Below are 20738 nucleotides of genomic sequence, written 5' to 3' on the forward strand. Positions count from 1 at the left end.
GGGAGGGAGGGAGGGAGATACAAAGATATACAGACGCAAGGCCTACAGAGAGCACTTGAGAGAGATTGCTTGCAGAGAGGATAACTTGGAGATAAAAAAGTCAGCCAATAATGAGGAGAAGAGGGGTCTGGCAAAGAGGAAAGAAAGGAAAGAGAGGAAGAATAATGAATAGAGGGCATATTGACAAAAAACAAAGTTGGACTAACTTTTTTTGCCTCCACACACACACAGACACACACGACTTTTTCAAGTCATTATATATAGACCATGGTCAATCCTTGCTCAAAAGCCTTCCTCACTAATAAATACAGTAGATGGATGAGTTCTGGAGTTAATCATCTCAGGGTGTTAATGTCACAGCCTACAGACAGACATGACAAACTTCCTGTACCTCAGAGTTTGGCTGCTCTGTTCCCTCCCCGAGGCTCTGCCACCACTGGCCTGCTTCCATATGGGATGTTGTTCCACAGTTCGTATGTGTGTGCGAGAGAGGATGGATTAGTGTTTTTGTATCTAGATGGATGGGTGCATTACTTTGCTTTCCCTTGGCTGAGTCTACTTGTTTTTGTGTTCAGTAATGGCGCTGCTGTGATTATTCCGTTTCAGACGAGAAAAATTATGTTTGTGTCACTTTGCAGCACCACCAAGTCTGCCTTGGGATTTCAGAATCACTTTCAGGAGATTAATAAAACTGTATAAAAACATACTTGTACTTTGGATTGTGAAGTTGGGGACCTTAAAACAACACCAGGAAATATTTTTCTTATTTGCTTACTTACTTTAGAGTTAGATGAGAAAATTGACACCACTCACATGCCACGAAAAAAAAATTTTTCAGTGTTTATTTGATAATCGATGTAAACACAGAGTCTGCCTCCCCTCTAGCGGCTCAGAACACGGTCCGCCCGTCGCGGATCTGGGATGTTGATGGAGCAGGTCTCAGTAAAGATGTGGGCACAACAGTCTCTGATTTCCCATATTTTGGCCAGCTTGAGTCCCATTTAGTCCAAAATGAACATTAGCCAAAAGCAGCCTATAGTCCAAGCTGGGCCAGCATGGCTCCTATCCTGGCTGTCTTCCCTCTCCTCCTAGAGTGATCACAGCACCCACCGGGGTGGCTCATCCAGCCTGTCTGTCCGGCTGAAGCATCTAATTGCGCAGCTGTTGCCATAACGGTATGAAGGGGCTGGGAGGTGATTAGCTTAGCTTAGCATAAAATAAGAAGCAGGGTTAAACACCTATCCTAGCTTGTCCAAAGTAAAAAAAAAAAAAAACAGCAGCTCTAAAGCTTAGTAATCATTGTATCTTGTTTATTTGATCTGTGCAAAAATAGTAACATTAAAACAACAACTTGAAGTTTTTTTCATTCTTTCTTAGTGTTTAATGCTAAGATAATTGACTTCTCCATTAATGACATAACGGTGGAACTGATCTTCTATTCTTACTATTAACCTAAGCATTAACTCATGTATTTAAATGATTCAGTTTTGTTTTGTTTTCTCTTCTTTTAGAGCGAGAGGCTGAACCTGGCAGATATGGAGACCCAGGAACTACAACTCACTCCAGCTTACCCAAGAAGACAGTTCAGGATGGTGAGTTCGGAAAACGTAATTTTCTTCAGGATGGGGAGGTTTTTGTAGTAACCATCCTGTTTTTGTTGGTACAGCTGATTTAGCTCCAATATTCTGTATGTGTTGTATAAAGATCTCAGTGCCAATCTGTTTGTCAGTCAGATTACCAGGTTTGCTGAGAAATAAATGCTTCGATAGCCAGTCATTGATGTTCAGAGATTGTACTATTACTTTACACTTTGTTGAAATTGTTCTGCCCTGCTGTCTCAGCTGTACATCCCATAAAATGGTGGGTATAGCACAATTAGTTCTCCACCCTGTCTCAGGTTGTGTGTGGAGATGTCAGTATGGACGAGAGAGATAACCGAGCTCGCAGCTCGTTGTCTGAACCAGATGGAGCCATGGCTAATGCACACAGGATGATCAAAGCTACCCCTTCAGTAACATGGAGCTATTTCCAGGCTTGAGTACTAACATCATGCTCTGTTAGTGCAGGCTAACATAAAATTTGTAATTTGAGATTTAGCAAGTGGGCAGCAATATACTGGAGTATAGATTTCCCTCTCACCTGTCAGCTCTGGTGTTTGTGCTCGCAGCTTAGCAGAATTTAACAAACTAACGTGGGTGTAGTGGGCTAAAATCCTCTGTAGTATTGTTTGTTTGAGATTACCATTATTATGTTCATGCTGATGTTTGGCAATCCAATGTTTTTATTTCAATCAGGAGAGACATTGCACAATGGAAGTTGAGAAATGTGAAGGGGGTTGGTGAAGCTGTGATTAGTAAAGGAAACCCCCTGATGGAGTCTAGACATTGGTGGTGGTGGTGATGATTAAGGAGTGAAGAGAATGCTGAAGATCTGGATGTGATGAGGAGTGGAATTGTGATGAGCTTAACCTGGGCACTGGATATGATGAACTGGAGGTGAATGGTGTCGAGAAGGGTCGCAATGATTTCACACTTAAATGACAGCTGAAAGCAGCAGAGAGGACAATGAATGTAAGGTTTGACAGCAGCAACGTGATTGAGTGGGGGAGATTGTGGTTCATTCTGATTGGTGTAACTGAAAAAGTAAACGCCCATAGTCAGCTGATTAAGAAAGAGTGTGAGAGGATTATGAATGAATGAGGCATAATGAGATAGTCTTCCTGACTGAACTTGCGCTGAGCTTCATATCTACTGCATAGCACCTATTATGTTATGTTTTGGGGAATGTTTTCATTTAGTTCAACTCATTTTTATGTACTGAGACATTAAACATTGAAAAACATTGACCTATACTTGATCAATTATCATTACAAATGTATAAGGAAGCATTTGATAATGCTGTAAAAACACAAATTAATAAAATAATTTAATAAAAATAATTTACATAGAAATAATTCATCAAAAAGTAGACAAGTTATAGTCATTCATAAATAATAAATAAATAAATAATAAATAAATCAGCAGAAAAACAATATACCTTGTGACTTAACAAGGCTCTTGTGTCCACTCATTTGAACTTGCTGACATGGCACATCCATAAAACTGTAAATATAGCAGAACAGAGTTAGTTAGTTCCAGAGATAAACATGTTGAGTAAATGAGCGTACTCATTACACTACAAGGCGGATAGGTTTTGCCACAACAAGGCTCCAGAGTGCTGCATAAATTATATCAGAATTGGCAAATGGAAAACTAAATGGGGAACCAATTTGGTAAATCAAATGCAATTTGAAATGTGACGGATGCACACATTGTGTTCTGTTCGTTAGGTAATTACAAAACCAATTACACATGTTTTGATCTAATTCAGTGGGAGATAAGCTGCATGGTAACACAGAGTAATCCACAGTATCAAATCCTAGATGAATCTACAAAAAGAGCCGTTGCCATGTTGTGCTGCTGTGAGATCCAACCTGACATTGTTTTCTCAATACATCTTCATATATTTGAGTCAGTTCAAACACAGATGTCTTTGGTAAAGGTTTGGTTATTTTTAGTTATTTACAGTTTCTCTTGTTTTTGATGTCAGCTCTGATGAAACCTGTGTCACAGCACTGTAGGACTGCGTCTCTTTCAGTTTTCAGGGATTGCTGATGTCTTGTAGAAAGCTGCAGTTCAGAGATTTAAATTTAAACTTCTGCTTTTGATTGGGAGTGCCTTTGTTCTGAAATAGAGTAAACATGTCAGGCAGGGAATTATGATAATCTCAGTAGTTTATGTAGAAATGTAAGTGAGTCACTGGTGTTGACCCCTCGTGTGCTATAACCTTGTCTACTCTGTGGTGCGAGTCACTGTGTGGTGTAGTAGTCTTGCTGGAGGCGTAATGTGTTGTTCAGCACATGGGCTTCGTCTTCTAGAAAAAGGCTAAAGAAAGAGGAGACAGACAGGGTGTTTAAACTTAGATAAAGCGAATGAAGTCTGGTCTTTCTACTATTTGTCACTTTATTACCTGCTGTAAGTAAAAGGATGATCTAATGGACACACAGAGCTTTGGTATCTCATATCAGGCACTGCTGTTTGTATATTTGTTTTTGAGTAACATTAATAAAATGGTCACTATGAGTGGATAATGACAGGAGAACGGAGCCGTTGAAGTCTGGGAAATATAGGGCTCTGATCTACTCTTGCTCATTCACGCTCACACACACATGCACATACACACACACCCTCCAGCTTCAGATTAATGAATGTCTCAGTCTAGGACAGTGCAAAAACATTTAATTATCCCTGACACTGAAGGTGAGACAAGAAGCCAGATCTGTCATCCATTTATGCATGTGTGTGTGTGTGCACGTGTGTGTGAAAAAGAGGAAGAGAGACACAGTGTGTCAATGAGCCAAAGAATCAGTCTGTAAGTCAAGCGTGTGGTCTTTCTTTGTGACCTCTCCAGAAATTGACTAAAGGTCAACTTGACACAAACTCCTCATCTGACAGCAACACATGGTCAGTTAAAAGCGTAGGCTCTTAAAGCAGAAGAAAACAGACCACTTGACATTGTAAAAAAAAAGAAGTCTATTCCATTCCTGTACAGCTGCAAACCATTCACTTCAAACCCTGCTGTGATCAACACCAAAAATACAGCAGCTGTAGCTTTAAACGGTTGCCAAGTTTGGTTCCAATTGAAAAGAAGAAATTTATTCTGCATTAAATATTAACAATCTGAAACATTTTACAATCAGGATAGTGATGCACATTCAAGTAACCTCAAGATCTGTGCTTGGTGTGGCTCTGGGGATGGCAGAAATATCTCAACAACTATTGGATAGATTGACACAAGCTTTTTTGCAGACATTCATGGCCCCCTATCCTAATAACGTTGATCTGCTGACTTTTCCTTTAGCACCGCTATGAGGTTGAGATTAGTGGTTTTGAGTGAAATGTCTCAGCTGTTGGTAAGATTAGCATTAAATGTACGTAAAGCTGGCTGAGGATTATGGAAGCTGAGTATTAATATTAAATTTAAGGTAACCCAACAGATATCCTGTTTTCAAATGAAATGAAGACCTGTGTATACCACTATACACTGACCTGAGCCAAGATAAAGGTTTAAATGTTATCAGGAGTTGTTTCGGCTGACTTCCTGTTCTTTCTTTGTGAGGGTGGACACAGTTAGAGTCTCCAGTATTGTTTGTCTTTCTCTGAGTGTGTGCATGTTCTTTTCAGCAAGCCAATTTCATGCAAATTCTACTTTATTTCTGCTCTCTCAGTTCACCGTGATGATAGATAGAATTGTAAACACACTTAAAGCAGAACAGGTTATGTATAACTTTATTTAGACTGTGAAAATTAGCAACTTTCCCCTGAAATGAATGCCCTCTTGTTTGCGTAAGTTGTCCTTAAATGCATATTTGCTCTTTTGCTTTGAAGCTGTCTTCAAAGACTGTTTGATTATTCGCTTTCATTGCGTTCCTTTAAAAATGCTTTGCTACCAGCAACAGCTTCACAAAACATCCTCTTTCAGGGCTTTTCACAATAAAGTCTGAGTTTTTGTGTGTGTGTATGCTATTGGTGCCGTTGTGTGTATAATGGCTATGTGGCAGTAATGAATATTCAGTTTGTAAGCGATAGTCAATAGCCTCTCTCTCCAGATATTTTTCTCCCGTAAGCCACTGTGGTTTCTTCTGACATTCAAACTGAAAGAGCCTGTTTATCTTCTCCATTCCTCAGTTACATCCACAATAATATGATTTGTGTTTTTCAATAATTAATTTTATGGATGGTGGATCCATTCTATCACTGTATCCTCCCAGAGGCCCTCTCTGTGCTTTCATCCCTCCATCATTCCTCTCTGTCATCTCTCGCTCCAGTGCCTCTCATAGGCCAAACAGTCCGACCCTGAGGAACGTTCAGAAAGCAGAGCGAGAATCAGATTTTATCTGCTCCTGATCTGTTTGTCTTTCTGTTCACTTTCTCCATCTCTTGTTTTTCCTCCCTGGCCCCCCAGGTAAAGGAGCCGAAACACCTTTTTAATTAGTTTATCAAAGCCTGAAAGTGATGCTCATTTTTCTAATAACAGTCGAGAATTTGTCCTTTGGGAATGGTTGTTGAAGCTCTTGTTAATTCAATTTCAAACTTGTTTATTTGCCATTAGAAACAGTAGCTGGGGAGAGCAAACAACGGAGAGCAATGGAGCATGGTGTCGATAAAGAAGCACACACACCCGTACTCACAGAAACACCCCGTTGACCTATGTCCAGCTCAGCAGCAATTAATTTGAGGTCATCCCCTACTCTTTGACAGGGCTTGTTGGCTACGTGGCCTCTTCTATTGGACTCTGACTATCTTTATTATCCAATCACTGCATTCCATTCTGGCCTGCGTCCAGTATTAGAGGACACAGGAAGAGTGTTTTATCTTACCCTTCTATTCTCTAGTCACTTTTTCTTGTCTCTTAAGGAACATTAAGGGTAAGAAAAAGGAGAGAAATTCTTGAGCAGACAAAAAGTGGACGAGTAGGGCAATTTACTGTCAACTTTAATTTAATAAAATTTTACAGCTTTAAGTATAATGTGCTTTTCTGCCAGGAATCCACTTGGAAGTTTCACAGCAATTAAATGGCTGGAAGATATGTTCAGGGTTGGATCATCCAGCAACTTTTTAAAGCAGGATTCTTTGCACACATTAGACAATAAACTGACATATTTGCAGCTTGCCTTAATAAAAAATAGTGCAATGATACAGCAACATTGACACACTAATGCAGTTAACAGCTCCTGTAGACAGATTCTAAATTTGCCCTGTGAAGGCATGGATAAAAACCATGATCTTGTGTATTGCAAAACATTGCACACCACACATTCCCTACTGTATCTCATTGAGATTATCCATTTAAACAAAAGACATTACAAAGCACTGATTGTGATTTAATGTCTACATTTACTCCAAATAACTTGTTTTCTATTGTTTTTGTGCCGGTATCCATATCATACAACTTTCAGTCTCCACTATGTATGCAAGTTTTTGCTTCCACTGTAGTTTCTCCTACACACTTTACAGCCTCTTCTCATTCTCAGGCCATCAAAACAGAAGCGACCAGTGTTCAGTTAGTTGCAATCTGCAACTTTACTACAAGATGCCACTTAATCATGATTATTAGAAGTAGCCGCAGAGTTTTTAAATTCACCAATAAAAACTGTTTGTTAGTTATCAGGTTGTTTCCAATTCGTACCTTACCAACTACTCACAATGTTTGTGTCGCCACTGTTTTGTTTTAACAGAAGAACCTTTATTTCAAAATCAAATGTCCGGTGTTTAAAAGCTTGACATTTAATAAAATTGCTGCTGCATCAAAAATGAAACAACTTAAATGTAAAGAACAAAGCAGATTTTCACAATTGTTATTTAATTTTAATATATACAGAAGCCTTACTCTGAATAAGAATGGGTCTCTTCATTTTCTTATGCCAACAACAGGTTTCTAGATCTCCTCTGCCTGGCTGTGTTTGCCCTGTGGCTCCCTGCAGGCTGTGGGGCTTGGAGAGAGGGAGGGAAGGAGGTGATGGAAGTCAATATATGAACCTACTTCATCTGCAGTTGGGGAAATGGACGCACAATGTGCACATGCGAGCACTGTAACTGTGGTAACAGCAAAGGTATAATGGTGGTACGCTGGCAGAGGAACAAAAAGGAGGAGCACTGTTGTACTTCTAAGTCACAGATCTCTTTCATTTACTAAACAAGTCCTGGTATTACTGGTAATAAGTCTACTGTCATTTACTAAAACCACTGCACAGATAAAAAAAAGACAAATACTTTGTAAATAAATTAAAAGAACAGAAGCTCTCACGTAGAAATCCACATATCCCTTCACATGCACACAGGGAGAATTATAGATAAATATATGGACATTATTTTGACATTAACTTGATGAAGATCTTCATGTTCAGTCAGATGAAGGTTTGTTTTCCTAAGATGCAGCACAACTTTTGATTTCAGCAGGGAATACATTTTCTTTTATGTACTGAGCATGAGCTACCAACCAAGGAGTATATTGATTCCCCCCCAGTATATAAAAGCAGATCTGACCAGATGGTAGCTGGGTTGATGCTGGGCCTACAGCAACAGCGGTGTTCAAAAGCATGCAGCAACACAGCAGTGAAATGTACAGCAGCCACGAGGTGTCCATTTTAACAGATTTTGAAAGTCAGATTTTAGAGGTCGTACAACTCAGCATTGTACAATGGTAATCTGTCCCAAAAGAGAGCTGCTGAATGGACACAACTTTACCTTTAAAGGTATAATATTTCTGCACTAAATGTCTAAAAGACATTAAATGTGCTACATTTTGTACTTATATTATCCCAAATGTTTCCAACAATTCATGGTGCATATGCTTACTTGCTACTTATGTGATTAAAGCTGTAGATGCTGCACATAAATAGATTATACTGTATATAAACAGAATATATGAGATTACTTCAGTTTTATGTCAAGGTATTTCCAAAGAAATGTAAAAATTAATTTTAAACAGAATTTTTTTAACTTGAATTCAAACTGAGGACTTTTGACTCCATTTGTTAATGATCTGCTGTCTTGTACCCTCGCCACCCTCAGCTGCATCTCTGCCAACTCTTCCATCTGTCTCACCCCTACAGACTGGTATCCCCGCACCAAGGGGTCATCAGTCAACCTTACATATGGCCAAGGACAATGGACAAATTGGTAGCGGTGTCTATGTGCAGAACTGTTGACCTTCCTCACGAACCGTAACTGTAACATTATATAGGATACACACATAGACTTCTCCCTGATTGTTCCTCCCTTATCAGCTACCAGTTTCAAAGCACTGCGCCGTCACCGTCTCTCCATTAATGAAGAATCATAATACTTCACGCACACACACGCAGGCATGAATCCTTTACACTTGTTCATTTGGCAACGTCTTATCAGCAGCAGACAAGCTTGTTCATTTACATAAATCAATAACATTTTCAAGGTAAAAATGTGGTTTAGAGTGTGAAAAGGAGTTTTACTTGGCACTTTGGAATGAATATGTATGCAATAAGGCATGTCAAGTTATATTGCTCACGCATATTGACTTATTCACACACACACACACACACACACACACACACAGGGATGAGAATAAAGTCATACTTAAGATTATAAAGAAGAGGGAAATAAAAGAAGATGAGAGACTCGTATTGAGGAAAGTGAAAGAGAGGTGGCGAGAGTGTGCTGCAGTGCTCCTGCATTACAATTGATTGGCTGGTTTAACCGCCAAAGCTGCTCACTCAAGCTTTAAATAGATGGATAAAACTCTCTTTTACCCTACACTCTTCTATTCGCTTCTCTTCCCTGCCTCCTCCTCCTCCCACTCTTCATCGTGTCATTTTCTCCTTTCCTTTCCTGCCCTGTTTTCCTCTCCTCTTTTCTTCTCTCCTCCCCTTTATTTCTCCTCTCTTCTGCTCACCTCTCTCTCCTCTCCTACTATATATACCATAAATATTCAAGTCGCATCAATTGAAAACGATTTCACATTCAGGGCATCATTGTCTCTCCAAATGAACTTTTTTACAGTTTATGAGAAAGTTTTATCCGTGTAATCATTTACATGTGATTTGTGAATTTGTGTGTGTGTACTGTAAGTGGATAAACTTACTTGCTCATTTGTATGTGTGTGTCTGATTTCCAATTTCTCTAAGAGTGGAGGTCATGCGCTAATCCTAAATTGTCCTCCAATCCTCTGTTAACCAGATACAAGCCTCCCTTTTCCTCGATCCTTCCTCTCTCTCTTCCTCTCTCCCTTCATCTCTCATTTCCTCACAGTGATAAAGTCATTTTGCAGTGAAGTGAAATAAGATGGGTTTCCTGCAGCACTGATAGATGGAGGTGAGGACAGGCCCAAATAAGCAGGCGACAGAAACACGCAGCAGAGCAGACAGCTATCAGGAGAAAGGTTGACATATCATCTCTCTGCATTCTGGGGAATATGAGAGGGCACGCGGGCTGCTTAATGTGTTTTTATATCTGTGTATGTGTTTTACAGATTGTAAGAAAGTGTGTTGCTCAGTTATGACAGATGTGTGCAGTGTACTATGAATCTCTTCCCTTGAGACTGTCTCAGCTTCACTATCTTTATTGTGTGTGCTCATTCTTATACCTCAAAGATAAAGAAAGCTCTCCCATATCTTCCAGACAGCTCCAGATATATTTTGTATGTAATGTTAAGAGCTGATATGTGTAGGTGTTCGTTCATTCGTATAGATGGTTGTTGAGATTACAGCGGTACTGCAAGCAAAGACAAGAAATCGTGTCTGACTCTCTGGCTGATTTAATGTTGATAAACCAGCATGTAAACAGCAGTGTAGTGTGTGATCAGGTCAGAAACTAGTTGATGTTCACAGCAGACACCAGCTGTGGCTCAAACACAACCCATTAGGCCCCTAATGGAGACAAGGCCACTCTCATTTTATGATGTTAGCAGCCACATGCTAATGACTTGTACGCTTTCATTTATACCGTACACTCTGTACACTGTATCTTGATTAACCCATATTTACTTTGTTCACTATGTTGACTATGTAGTTTAAAATATACTTTGTAATTTCTGTAATCTTTCTTTACTGCATATCTGGTAGAGCCTTTGTGATTGACAGGGTCACCAGTCCAAAGTCCACCTGATGTTGGCATGTCTTTTTGTACTAATGAACTCTAAACAACTGTCGAGTCCACAGTTGCTGGACATCTCAAGCACATCGCTCCTACATTTCTTACAATCTTAATTTTTCTCCATCAAGCTTTGGCACATAATTGGATCAGAAAACATAACTGCTAAGATGGATCCCCATACTTCAAAACATCCATCCCAGATCTTAATGGACGACTACCTCCTCCATGTTCATCCCCTTTCTAACATGCCTTCATCCATCTTCAACATCCAGTACTTCATCATTTCAGTAAACTGTTAAAATGACATTGTTGTGCTATGGTCCTTGTTAGTGAAAAAGCTCTTGTGTCTCTCTTTTACTGCCGCTGTCTTTTTCACCTCAACCTTCTGTTTTATCCCTTTACTTCTGTCAAATGAAAGTGGGTTTGTGCTGTTAGCCTAGTGTGAAATGACACAATGCTCAGAGTCAATGAGCTGCTTTGATCTTTTGTCACCCTGGACACCAGCCAGCTGTGCCTGGCTGCCACGGCGATAATGTCACTGTAGAGATTGATTTGGAAGAGGATGGGGTTGACGCTCAGAGAGAATAGTCCTCATTAAGCAGCTCACACTGCGGAAAACTCAACGTTTACTTCATACCTTTTACCATTCTTCTTCTCCGTCTTTTTCTCCAAGTCATTATTTTTCTGCCTGCTTCAGTTATTTGAACGTAAGAATCTGCCAGCTGGAAAACCAGAAGAACACCTTGATTATTTGCTGCATCAACTTTCAACTTCAGTGCTAGATTGTGCTCTTCTACTCTGCATGTTTCCACCAACTTTCTTTTTTGTTGCTCAGATATGAAGTTTATCCCTGATCTCTCCCTGTAGGTCCAGACGCTACAAAGGACCCCTGTCTGAAGGTGCGCTGCCCTCCTCACAAGGTGTGTGTCAGCCATGACTACCAGACAGCCATCTGCACCAATCGCAAGCAGCCAACTCACAGGTAAGAACCAGTAATGTTATTAACATTAGCTTTACTTAATGGGTAGCTATAATGTGGAGTGGGCCATCCCCTAATGACAGGGTTAACGATTTGATCCATAGCTCCTCTAGTCCAGTGTCCTTGGGCGAGGCACTGAACCCCAAATTGCTCTTGATGATCAGGCCAGTACCTTGCATGGTAGCTTGCTGCCATTGATGTGTGAATGAGTGGGTGAATAGGTGAATTAAATAAAGGGCTTTAGGAAGCGATCGATATATACAAATGCAACCATTTTACTTACCCATTGTTTGGGGTCTCACAGACCCCACTGCTGTTGGCGATTGGTAGAAAAGTGGCCCTCTCCTCTTTGATCAAACAGTGCTTGCACAGTTGTCAAAATACAGAGATAATACTGAAAATAAGATAAAAAGTGAGTTTTTCTTATAAGGAGAAGTCATGAAGTATAAGATGATAAAACAATATTAATTTGTTGTTGAGTGGTTAAAGAGGGCCCCAAACACAATTAGCATTGTGTTGATTCAGAATCAGTTTTATCTACAAAAGAACAATGGTGGAGTTTAATGCTTTGTCCTAAATATGGAAATATTACTAAGTTGAAGTGAACACCTGTAACTCACAATTACAATGAAAAAGTGCACCCCTGTATGCTAAAGGCCCTCGGGGCAGGTTAGACAAATCACACCTAGCAGGAACATGCATTAAAGTAGTATTTTGCGTTTTGTTTGCTAACAGTGTGTAAAAATCCAATCTGCTTCAGTGACAGATATACAGACACATATTCTTAACACCAGTTTGTTTCAATAAAACTCCAATTTGTTTGTGTTTCCAACCTTGTTTTGTTGCCAGTTTTAAGGTTTTTCAATTTTTCAGTTCAAGAAGCATTTCTCCCAAAAGATATCTGAATATTTTGTCTTCCTTGAGTTTAATTGATTTCCTCAAGTCATTAGTTCCTTAGATACTTGATTTTAATGCTTTTCTTTGTATTGCGTTAATTACACGTCGTATTTGCTGCTTAATATGTTAAACTATTCACCTGAAACCTGTATTTCCCCAACAGCATCATTCACTGAAGCTTTGGACCATGATATTATTTTATCTACGAGTTAAATTAGTTGTAGTCATTAGCATAACACAGATTTATTGTCCTCTCAGAGGGCAAATCCAAACTGTGTCGCTCTCAAGACATTTGCAAACAGGTGTTGAGAAATATAGTTAATGTACACTATGCCGCAGCATGTATATCTAGGAGATGATTCATCATTGTTAGCCACTGCGCTATACACACTTTTGTGTTACTTTTGTGTTTACTAAAATCCACAAGCAAATTAGTTTTGTCCTCTATTAAGAGGCTGTCAATACAAAACTTCTTGCTCTTCTTGTTGAAACTGATATAGTTCTGCACAGACTTCTTGATTTCCCTTATGGGGCAATAATGTTTATCTGCAGGCTTGGACGTCTACATCAGCTGAAAGTTATATTTCAAAAAAGTGTTAATTTGTGTGCACCTCCGACATGCTGTGAGGGGGCTGTGGTCCCGTCAAATCAAAAATGTTTCATATTAGAGCAACATAGAGTCTCTCAACAGGGGGTTGAAGCACAGTGGTATATGAGGGAGTGAGAGAGAGATCACTTTCTTGTTTCTGTTTGAGATTAATATGTCTATAGATTGTCTATCCACTCTTCTCTCTGTAGCTGTCTCTCCCAGTGAATATTTGTCATGCATAGACTAATTTCCCGGGCCAAGCATATCCCACCCTTCAAAACACACTTATAACTTGAACACATACTTGTGCTTTACTGCATTTATGCAAAGAGCACTTGATAAGAGAGTAGGAGAGGCACTGGATTTGGAAAATGAGGGGAAACATCTCAAAAATCAACCTAGTTTCATCATACTTTCATCTGACCATATCTGCCGTTTTATTTATTGGTGCAATGTGCATATCTAATCTGCCGTGGCAATGATTGTGGCTCTGACAGTAAGTGTGACACATCTAAAGAACCAATAAAGCGGCTGGCACGCTGCCGGGGATTTAAATCTTCTAGTTAACCAGAGTGTAGATGTCCACAAAGGGAGTGAATGATGAACTCTTAATTACTGTGATGTTATAAACTGTTTGACTTTGGTCTTATATCCAAGCTTTTAGACAGTTTTAATTTTGCTCTTAAATTACTCTAATGCAAGTTTCACAAAAATAAAGACTGACTTATTTTAAACCTTAAAAGTTAGCCACTGTACCTACATGCTATAGGTATCAACAAACATTAATCTTTAGTTGGATTTGTGTGTTTTAGTATTCCTATATTATCTTGCCCATATTATATATATATATATTCATTTCAATTTAATCTTATACCTTGGATAGTCTGGTTCTACAAAATAGACAGCATAAGTTTATACATTTTTGTAGATATTTAGGAAGTCAAACAACTTGGTGAGGTCAAACATAATTTATTCTACATTAAAGTGATTTAATCATTTTCAGAATATTCATGTCACAGAGAGATGTTTAAATACTGAATTAAATTTAATTTTTGAAAGACATTAAGAAAGTCTTTGTTCAGGTTGCGTTCACCACGGTTGCTTTTACTGCAGTCTGGGTTGTTTATGTTTTTTTTTATTGAATAAATAGTACATTTATATATATATATATATATATATATATATTTGTTTAATATTATGAAAATCGACCTTAAAAGGAAAAATGTCTATTGCATTTTATTTTATTATTTATTATTTTTGGTTCACAATGATAATCCACTGTTGGTAATGTAGGAAGGTATGTGACCGAAATGTTGTATATAAATAAATATTCAAGAAATAACCGAGACAGTGTGCAGGAGGTTTTAGATTTAGATTGTGTAAGCTAGATGTGGAAGAGTTTGTATGACTATCCACCTGTTCACTTAAGTAACTGATGTTCATTTTGCATCATTTGTTTCATCACATTAGTTTCTGTGTAAAGAGTCTGTCTCTAATTCCATTTCTGCTTGATGGATCAGGAGAGGCAGCAGGGTGTTCAGTGAGAGCACTTAGATAGAAAATTGCTGCAAGATTTGGATCAACCATAATTACACTCGTTATAGAAAAGTCCTCGATGGACCAATCAGGATTCACTCTGCGTCAGCTGACCCTGACAACCAGAAACACTTTCTGTTCAGTAGAAAACTGATTCTGATAGTTTGGATAATATCCCTGCCTGGAAAGTTATTACTGCACTTCAATTTTCTCTCATACATAAATTTATGAGAGTAATGTTAAGGAAAATGCAATACATACATTCGAAAGATTTTCGGCTTCAAGCACTGTAGATATTATTGTTTGTATGTGTTTTCATGTATGTGCAGGAGACCTTGTGTTTGTTTTACTGACATTGCAATTCAGACTTATTACTCTCTAAGTAGTATTGTTAACTGAGTATTGTTGCCCCTCTCTCTGTCTCTCTCAGTGTGAAACCCAGGAAAGGCAGTGCAGGCCACAAGCACAGGCTTGAAGCTGGTGCTCGTGGGAAATGTAGGCTCTGCTCGGCGATCCAGTCAACTCCTGTGTGTGGATCTGATGGACACACCTACTCTTCTAAGGTAATCCGTTTTCCATTTATCTCTCTTTAAGTTTCACACTCTTCTTCCTCACTGCTTTTCTCTCACTAAAATCTGCAGTAGGTAACTTTTATATAAATACATTTTTGTCATTTTTGCTGAAACTTTCACTATATACAGACAGTAGTACTTTAGACAGATAATCTGTGAAAAAAACAGGTTCTTCTTGCTCTTCCTTGAGTTCCTAATGGAATTTGCAAGAATCAACGGCAAACTGACATAAACAACCAATCAGAGCCTAGAAACATATAAAGATGCTTTGGGTTGGTGGCTTGAAGTTGGTATTTGATGACCTGGGAATGAAACTCAACAATAAACTTATATTACTATCAAGATATAGTTTCAGCAAATATGACAAAAAGTACCTACTGCAGCTTTAAAGTATGTAATTTTCTCAGCTAATATTATTTATCAATAATTCAGTGTGTTTTCAACCATAAAATCAAGGACAGGATGGCTTCAAGACATACAACAGCGCTTGAAGAGCCACCGAGTTGGATAATTTATAGTGTAAATATTTGAAATTATGCGTACTTTTCTTTCTTTTTCTTGATAGATGATATTTTAATCATCCCAATCTGCCACCTTTTCACCCCTCTGCTTCCCTATATTTCTCCTGCCCCCTCTTCTCTTCTCTGCTGTCACATTTTACCATCTGTGTATTGACTCCTGTCCTCCACTGTCTTGATTTCAGCAGTACTTTTCTCTCTCTGTTACGCAAATGACTGAGAACAGGGTCAGCTATCATTTTTTATTTTCAGCAGCTACAAATCTTCTCTGGATGATTCTCATCTGACTTTAGCTTTTTTTCCCAGCCACTGACCTCCGCTCATAATCTCTTTCTCACCTACATTAAATTACACACAAACTCTCAATGTCATGTCATGATATGGAAGAAAAGAAAGGTTTGACCTTTGTGATTAGTCATGAAGGAGAGAGGAGCAGAGGAAGGTCAGACTGAGAGTGAAATCCGTGGCTGAAAAAGACATAAAGAAGTGAGGCATTGTGGGTCTGTCCTTGGATTCTTATTGACATCCACATTTTTTTGGTTGCCAGGGGTGATGCACAATCCAATACACAGGCACCTCATACAAATGGACAATATAAGACATCTCTTGAGTGTCCTGTGCAGCTGAATCAAAGTGTTTGTGACAGCAATATTGGCAAAATAGAGTAAGCTTTGAGCTTTCAGGACACCTGCACAGTCACTTGCTCAGTATTATTTATTAATTGCAGCATTTCAGTCACTCATCCTTAAATATATAGTAGTGCCTGAGGAAACAGAATCCATAAAAATCTAACTTTTGTGAGAAGGAGTTCAGCTGCGGTCATGTTTTCTTCACTGGGAAGCTCGCTGTCCATCCACACATCAGCTGTGTTTTTCAGCTCAGCTCTGCAGGAAATGAATAGACTTCCAGACATTTGGTATTCCTGTTGTTTTCAGTTTAAATGCGGGGTTAAGCCTCCACCTGAGGTTTGAAACAGCATGATTAGGAGCTCCAACTCTTTGCATATGGGGAAGTCAGGACATAGGCTTTCCTAATGACCTACCTGCCTGAAGCTGTGCTGAGGAGGAGAAGTGTTGGAGGAGAAACAAGAGGAAGAACAAAAGGATAGGGAGGGCTGGGAAGTCCCTCTGCTCTCTGCGGTAATTTAGTTGGAGGGGTTCAGTTAGCTGGTGGAGTGATGGGTCCCTGTGGCCCAACTTAAACTCTGCTCACCAGTGAGCTGCTGGTCTCAAGCTTATTCATGTTTTATTATTACATTACATGCCTCCCTCATCGTAACCACACACACATACTCTCACACACACTCAATATCCTATTAAGAGGACAGTGCTCTTTTCTCCTGAGAGGCTTCAGCCCACTAAGTTAAGTCCATTACTTCCCTCCCCTTAAATCATCCTTTCTCTCCCATCCTCTCCTCTCCTCTATTTTTATTCCACCAAGTCAGGTGTTAAAACACTGTTTCATCAAAACCACATTAACCCCTGGAGAGAGACAAACATAAAGATTCATGGGGCCTCTCAGTGTGCTGACAGTGACTGGGGGAGGTCATCCATTTCCTGGGCTTTCTCTCTCCCTCCCTCTGTCTCTCTCTCTCTCTGTGTCTCTCTCCGTCCCCCTTCCCAGACAGCTAATTCAATATGTTGAGAACAGGACAGAGCACTGTTCCCTTTGTCAACAAATTTCATTAAGCAACATTAGCAGCGCTATCAAAGAGGTGACAGGGAGGAAATGATGGATTTGAATTAGAACATGGGAAATGAAAGTGCTGGCAGGATAAGGCTAAGCCTGTGTATTGCATGATATTTGTATAGATGTTTATGCGCAGTCATGGTCTCACCCTGATGAAACGTCGTCATCATCTCGCAAACAGAATTTACATAACTCATTTCAGTTTTCATTATTCCTCTTGGAAGGGTCTTGTAATTGGATTTTTTCCCCCCAACTAGTCCAAACAATTTCTTACCCCTCACTTACCTGAAATGAGATTTATACTGTTAAATTACATTCTGAAGTAGTCCATCTTGCTTTTTGCATTGCATTAGATTTGCACTGCAGTGAATAATAGAATGTCACTGGGCATCTCTGTGTCTAATGGTGTGTCTACATGGCTGCCTAATGGACACATCTGTTCATCGAAGATAAATGACCAATCCTGTCTCAGCAAATATTTACTTTAATCAGCCCAACAAACAAACTTAAATATTAAATAATAAAGTTTTTGTTGTACTAATATTGATTATAACAATTCATGATTCTTTAGTTTAGTTTTATTTTATTTAAATGGTTGCCCCAGTTTAGTTTTGCACTTCCATAAAGTAAGGCAGACATAAATAAGAACAAAGAACTCAATAGGACTTTTTCCTCAGACATTCAATGCCTGTTCTTTGTCTACATCTTTTGAACTCCATGCATATTTCTTGTCTGCAGAAAGGTAGTTATGTTGATTGTTTTCTGGTTAGGTCAGGTACAAGATAATAGATTCAACAATAGAAAAAAAATTTTTACCTGTAAATACCTGGTGAGGTAAAAGTATTGTTTTTGATACACTTTTTCCTTTAGATATTATCCATTGTTTTTATATGACAAGTACTCCCCATGATGAGTATACTGATTGTTATATATAGTCAGTCGAGTGCCCCTTTTTTCCCTTGGTGATCCCAGCCCTCAAGTGAAATAAAGCCTCCATTAAACTTGTTTCTTTGTGTGTGTGTTTCTTTTTTCTTTACAGTGTAAGGTGGAGTTTCAGAGCTGCCTGTCTGGGAAGACGATCTCAATAAAATGTGATGGGTTGTGTCCCTGTTTGCCTGGTCAGGAGCTTACCAAACCACCACATAAGACTGAAAAGGCTGGTGAGTACAGCTCTCTCCTTATATAAATAAACTGTAACTTTCTGTTTAGATAGTTTGCTAGCTTGTCATTTAGGGTGTTACATAAGTCTTCTTGGTCACTCTGCTCATTTCATCTGCTGTGAGCTTGTAAGTCACTAAATATACAGTATGGGCCAGACGAACCACTTTATTGTATTTTTCTGGCAATCTGTACGGGTGTTCAGTATGGATGTATTGATGCTTGGATTGGTAGATAGAGGTGGCAAGGCAGGATAGCTAGACAAAGGGATGAGTGTGCCAACAGAGAAATGGTTATCTGTATTTTAGCTATTTTCAAGTTTGGGTAGATGCCTCACAAACACACTGTTATGACTATACCACACACACACACACACACAAAAACCTTTCACAGGTAATCCCTCAAATTCTCCGGTGATTCACGGTGTTTCCATTCCTTTCCTGTCACCTCTCCCCTTACTCATGTTATTTTCTCCCCCTCCCATCCCATCACCCCCTCGCCCCCACCCGTTTTCTGACAGCTGCAGGGAGCAGTGACAGAGTGAGTGTGTGTGTCTTATTGTTTGTCATGAAAATGGGATTTCAGTAGATGGATGGAGAGATTCTGGAGGAGAAATGCAATCTAAAGGAAAGCAGCACGGAAAAGGATTGATTGTTATCGTTACAGACTTCCTCTCTCCCAGATGTGGGAGTAGTGAGAGGGTTTTACTTTGTGTGTTTGTGGCGAGTCTATCTATTTATGTATCTAGTTGGAATATTGAATATTTGGACATACCCTTCATACACACATACATCTTCTGCCCTCTAAGGTCTTTTCCAATGACTCGCTGATTAGGAAGCATTTATAAGAATCCCGAGGTTCATCGGGCACAATTAATAAAAAGGAAAAGTGTCTGCTAATTAATGACGGCTCTCTCTTTATCTTACACTCTCCTTCATTAGTTAATGGCTCAATGATGGAGGGAACAGAGTGATGGAGTAATGAAGAAGTGTTTTACCAACTTGACTGCTGCCTAATTAATTCCTCTCCATCTTTGCTCAATAGAAACTATAATTATGTGTTTGGTTTTGCTGAGAGCTTGGCTCTGGGAGTGAACAGAATGGATGAGATTGTGTGAAGAGAATGAAAATCTAGATCTTGGACAGTGTCATCATGCAGCCTTATTCTTATTTCCACTGTATGCAGCTCTGCTAAGACTTTCTTCTTTAAGTTTAGTGTTTAATCTCAGTCTTTCCATATGTTCATATTATTTTATTGAACTCTCTCTCTCTCTCTCTGGCTATGTGCCTGCCTCTTCTCTCCTCTCACATGCTCATGAGAGACAGGCGTTGTCCATGAATAGATGAACTGAACAGACCGCGATGCTCTCCTCCCTAATCTCTGAAAAGACAGTTAAGAAAGGGGCACCCTTCTCTCACACTCTCTCCCTCTTTCATTCATTTGTTCGTTTATCCGTGTCCATCCATCGTTCAGTCGGGAGGACCGGACAAAGCCGTTAATGACATTCCCCTTCACGTTCACTTCCCCTCCTCCTATCTTCTTTCTCCTGTATTCATTTCTTATTTTCCTTGTCTCCCATTTACTCCTGGCTATTATGCTGACATGTACTTATCCCCTCCTCCACTTCTCCTTGTCCTTTTTTCCTCTTCCATCATCAGCATTCATTATCTTCCCTACTTTTTCTATCCTGTCATTTCATGTTTGACAAAACTATTTAGCAACACAATCAACATGTTCTGCATCTCCTATGTTTTCTTGAGGTCTTAAACCCGGTGCACCTTTCCTCCACGGTCCTCATCCCTTTTCAGACACCCAAATTCTATCTTATCTCGTCATACATTTATTTACCATTTCTCTGCTAAGAAACCTTAGCACAACCTACAAACATGCATTTTTCCATTGTTATCCAATTATTTTTAGTTCCCCTAAACTCCCAATCCTGTCTAAAGATGTTTTGCTTGAGTTGTAATAATTTTTTTTCACTCTGCTTATCTTTACCCTCTATTTGAACCTAATTTCTCCCCAGCCTCGTAAGATATTCACCAGCCCAATCAGCAAACATTTAGATGACTTAGAGATAACATGAGCCGATGGTTCTCTAAACTCTTGAACCTCGCCAATAACTAAATC

The 20738-nt window shown here is 39.3% G+C and overlaps 1 protein-coding gene across 3 annotated transcripts in view; it reads left to right on the forward strand.

Moving 5' to 3' along the window:
* Positions 1 to 20738, forward strand: part of spock1 (SPARC (osteonectin), cwcv and kazal like domains proteoglycan 1) — a 98950-nt gene that overhangs the window by 62698 nt on the left and 15514 nt on the right. For all 3 annotated transcript variants that reach the window (XM_035668720.1, XM_035668722.1, XM_035668721.1), the window contains 4 exons: positions 1512 to 1592; positions 11538 to 11652; positions 15102 to 15234; positions 18490 to 18610. In XM_035668720.1, the coding sequence (XP_035524613.1) occupies positions 1512 to 1592; positions 11538 to 11652; positions 15102 to 15234; positions 18490 to 18610 (450 nt within the window). The remainder of the gene's footprint in view (positions 1 to 1511; positions 1593 to 11537; positions 11653 to 15101; positions 15235 to 18489; positions 18611 to 20738) is intronic.

The sequence above is a fragment of the Morone saxatilis genome, unplaced genomic scaffold (genome assembly GCF_004916995.1).
Source record: "Morone saxatilis isolate NCDOM2014 unplaced genomic scaffold, NCSU_SB_2.0 Contig22, whole genome shotgun sequence".
NCBI classification, from domain to species: Eukaryota; Metazoa; Chordata; class Actinopteri; family Moronidae; genus Morone; species Morone saxatilis.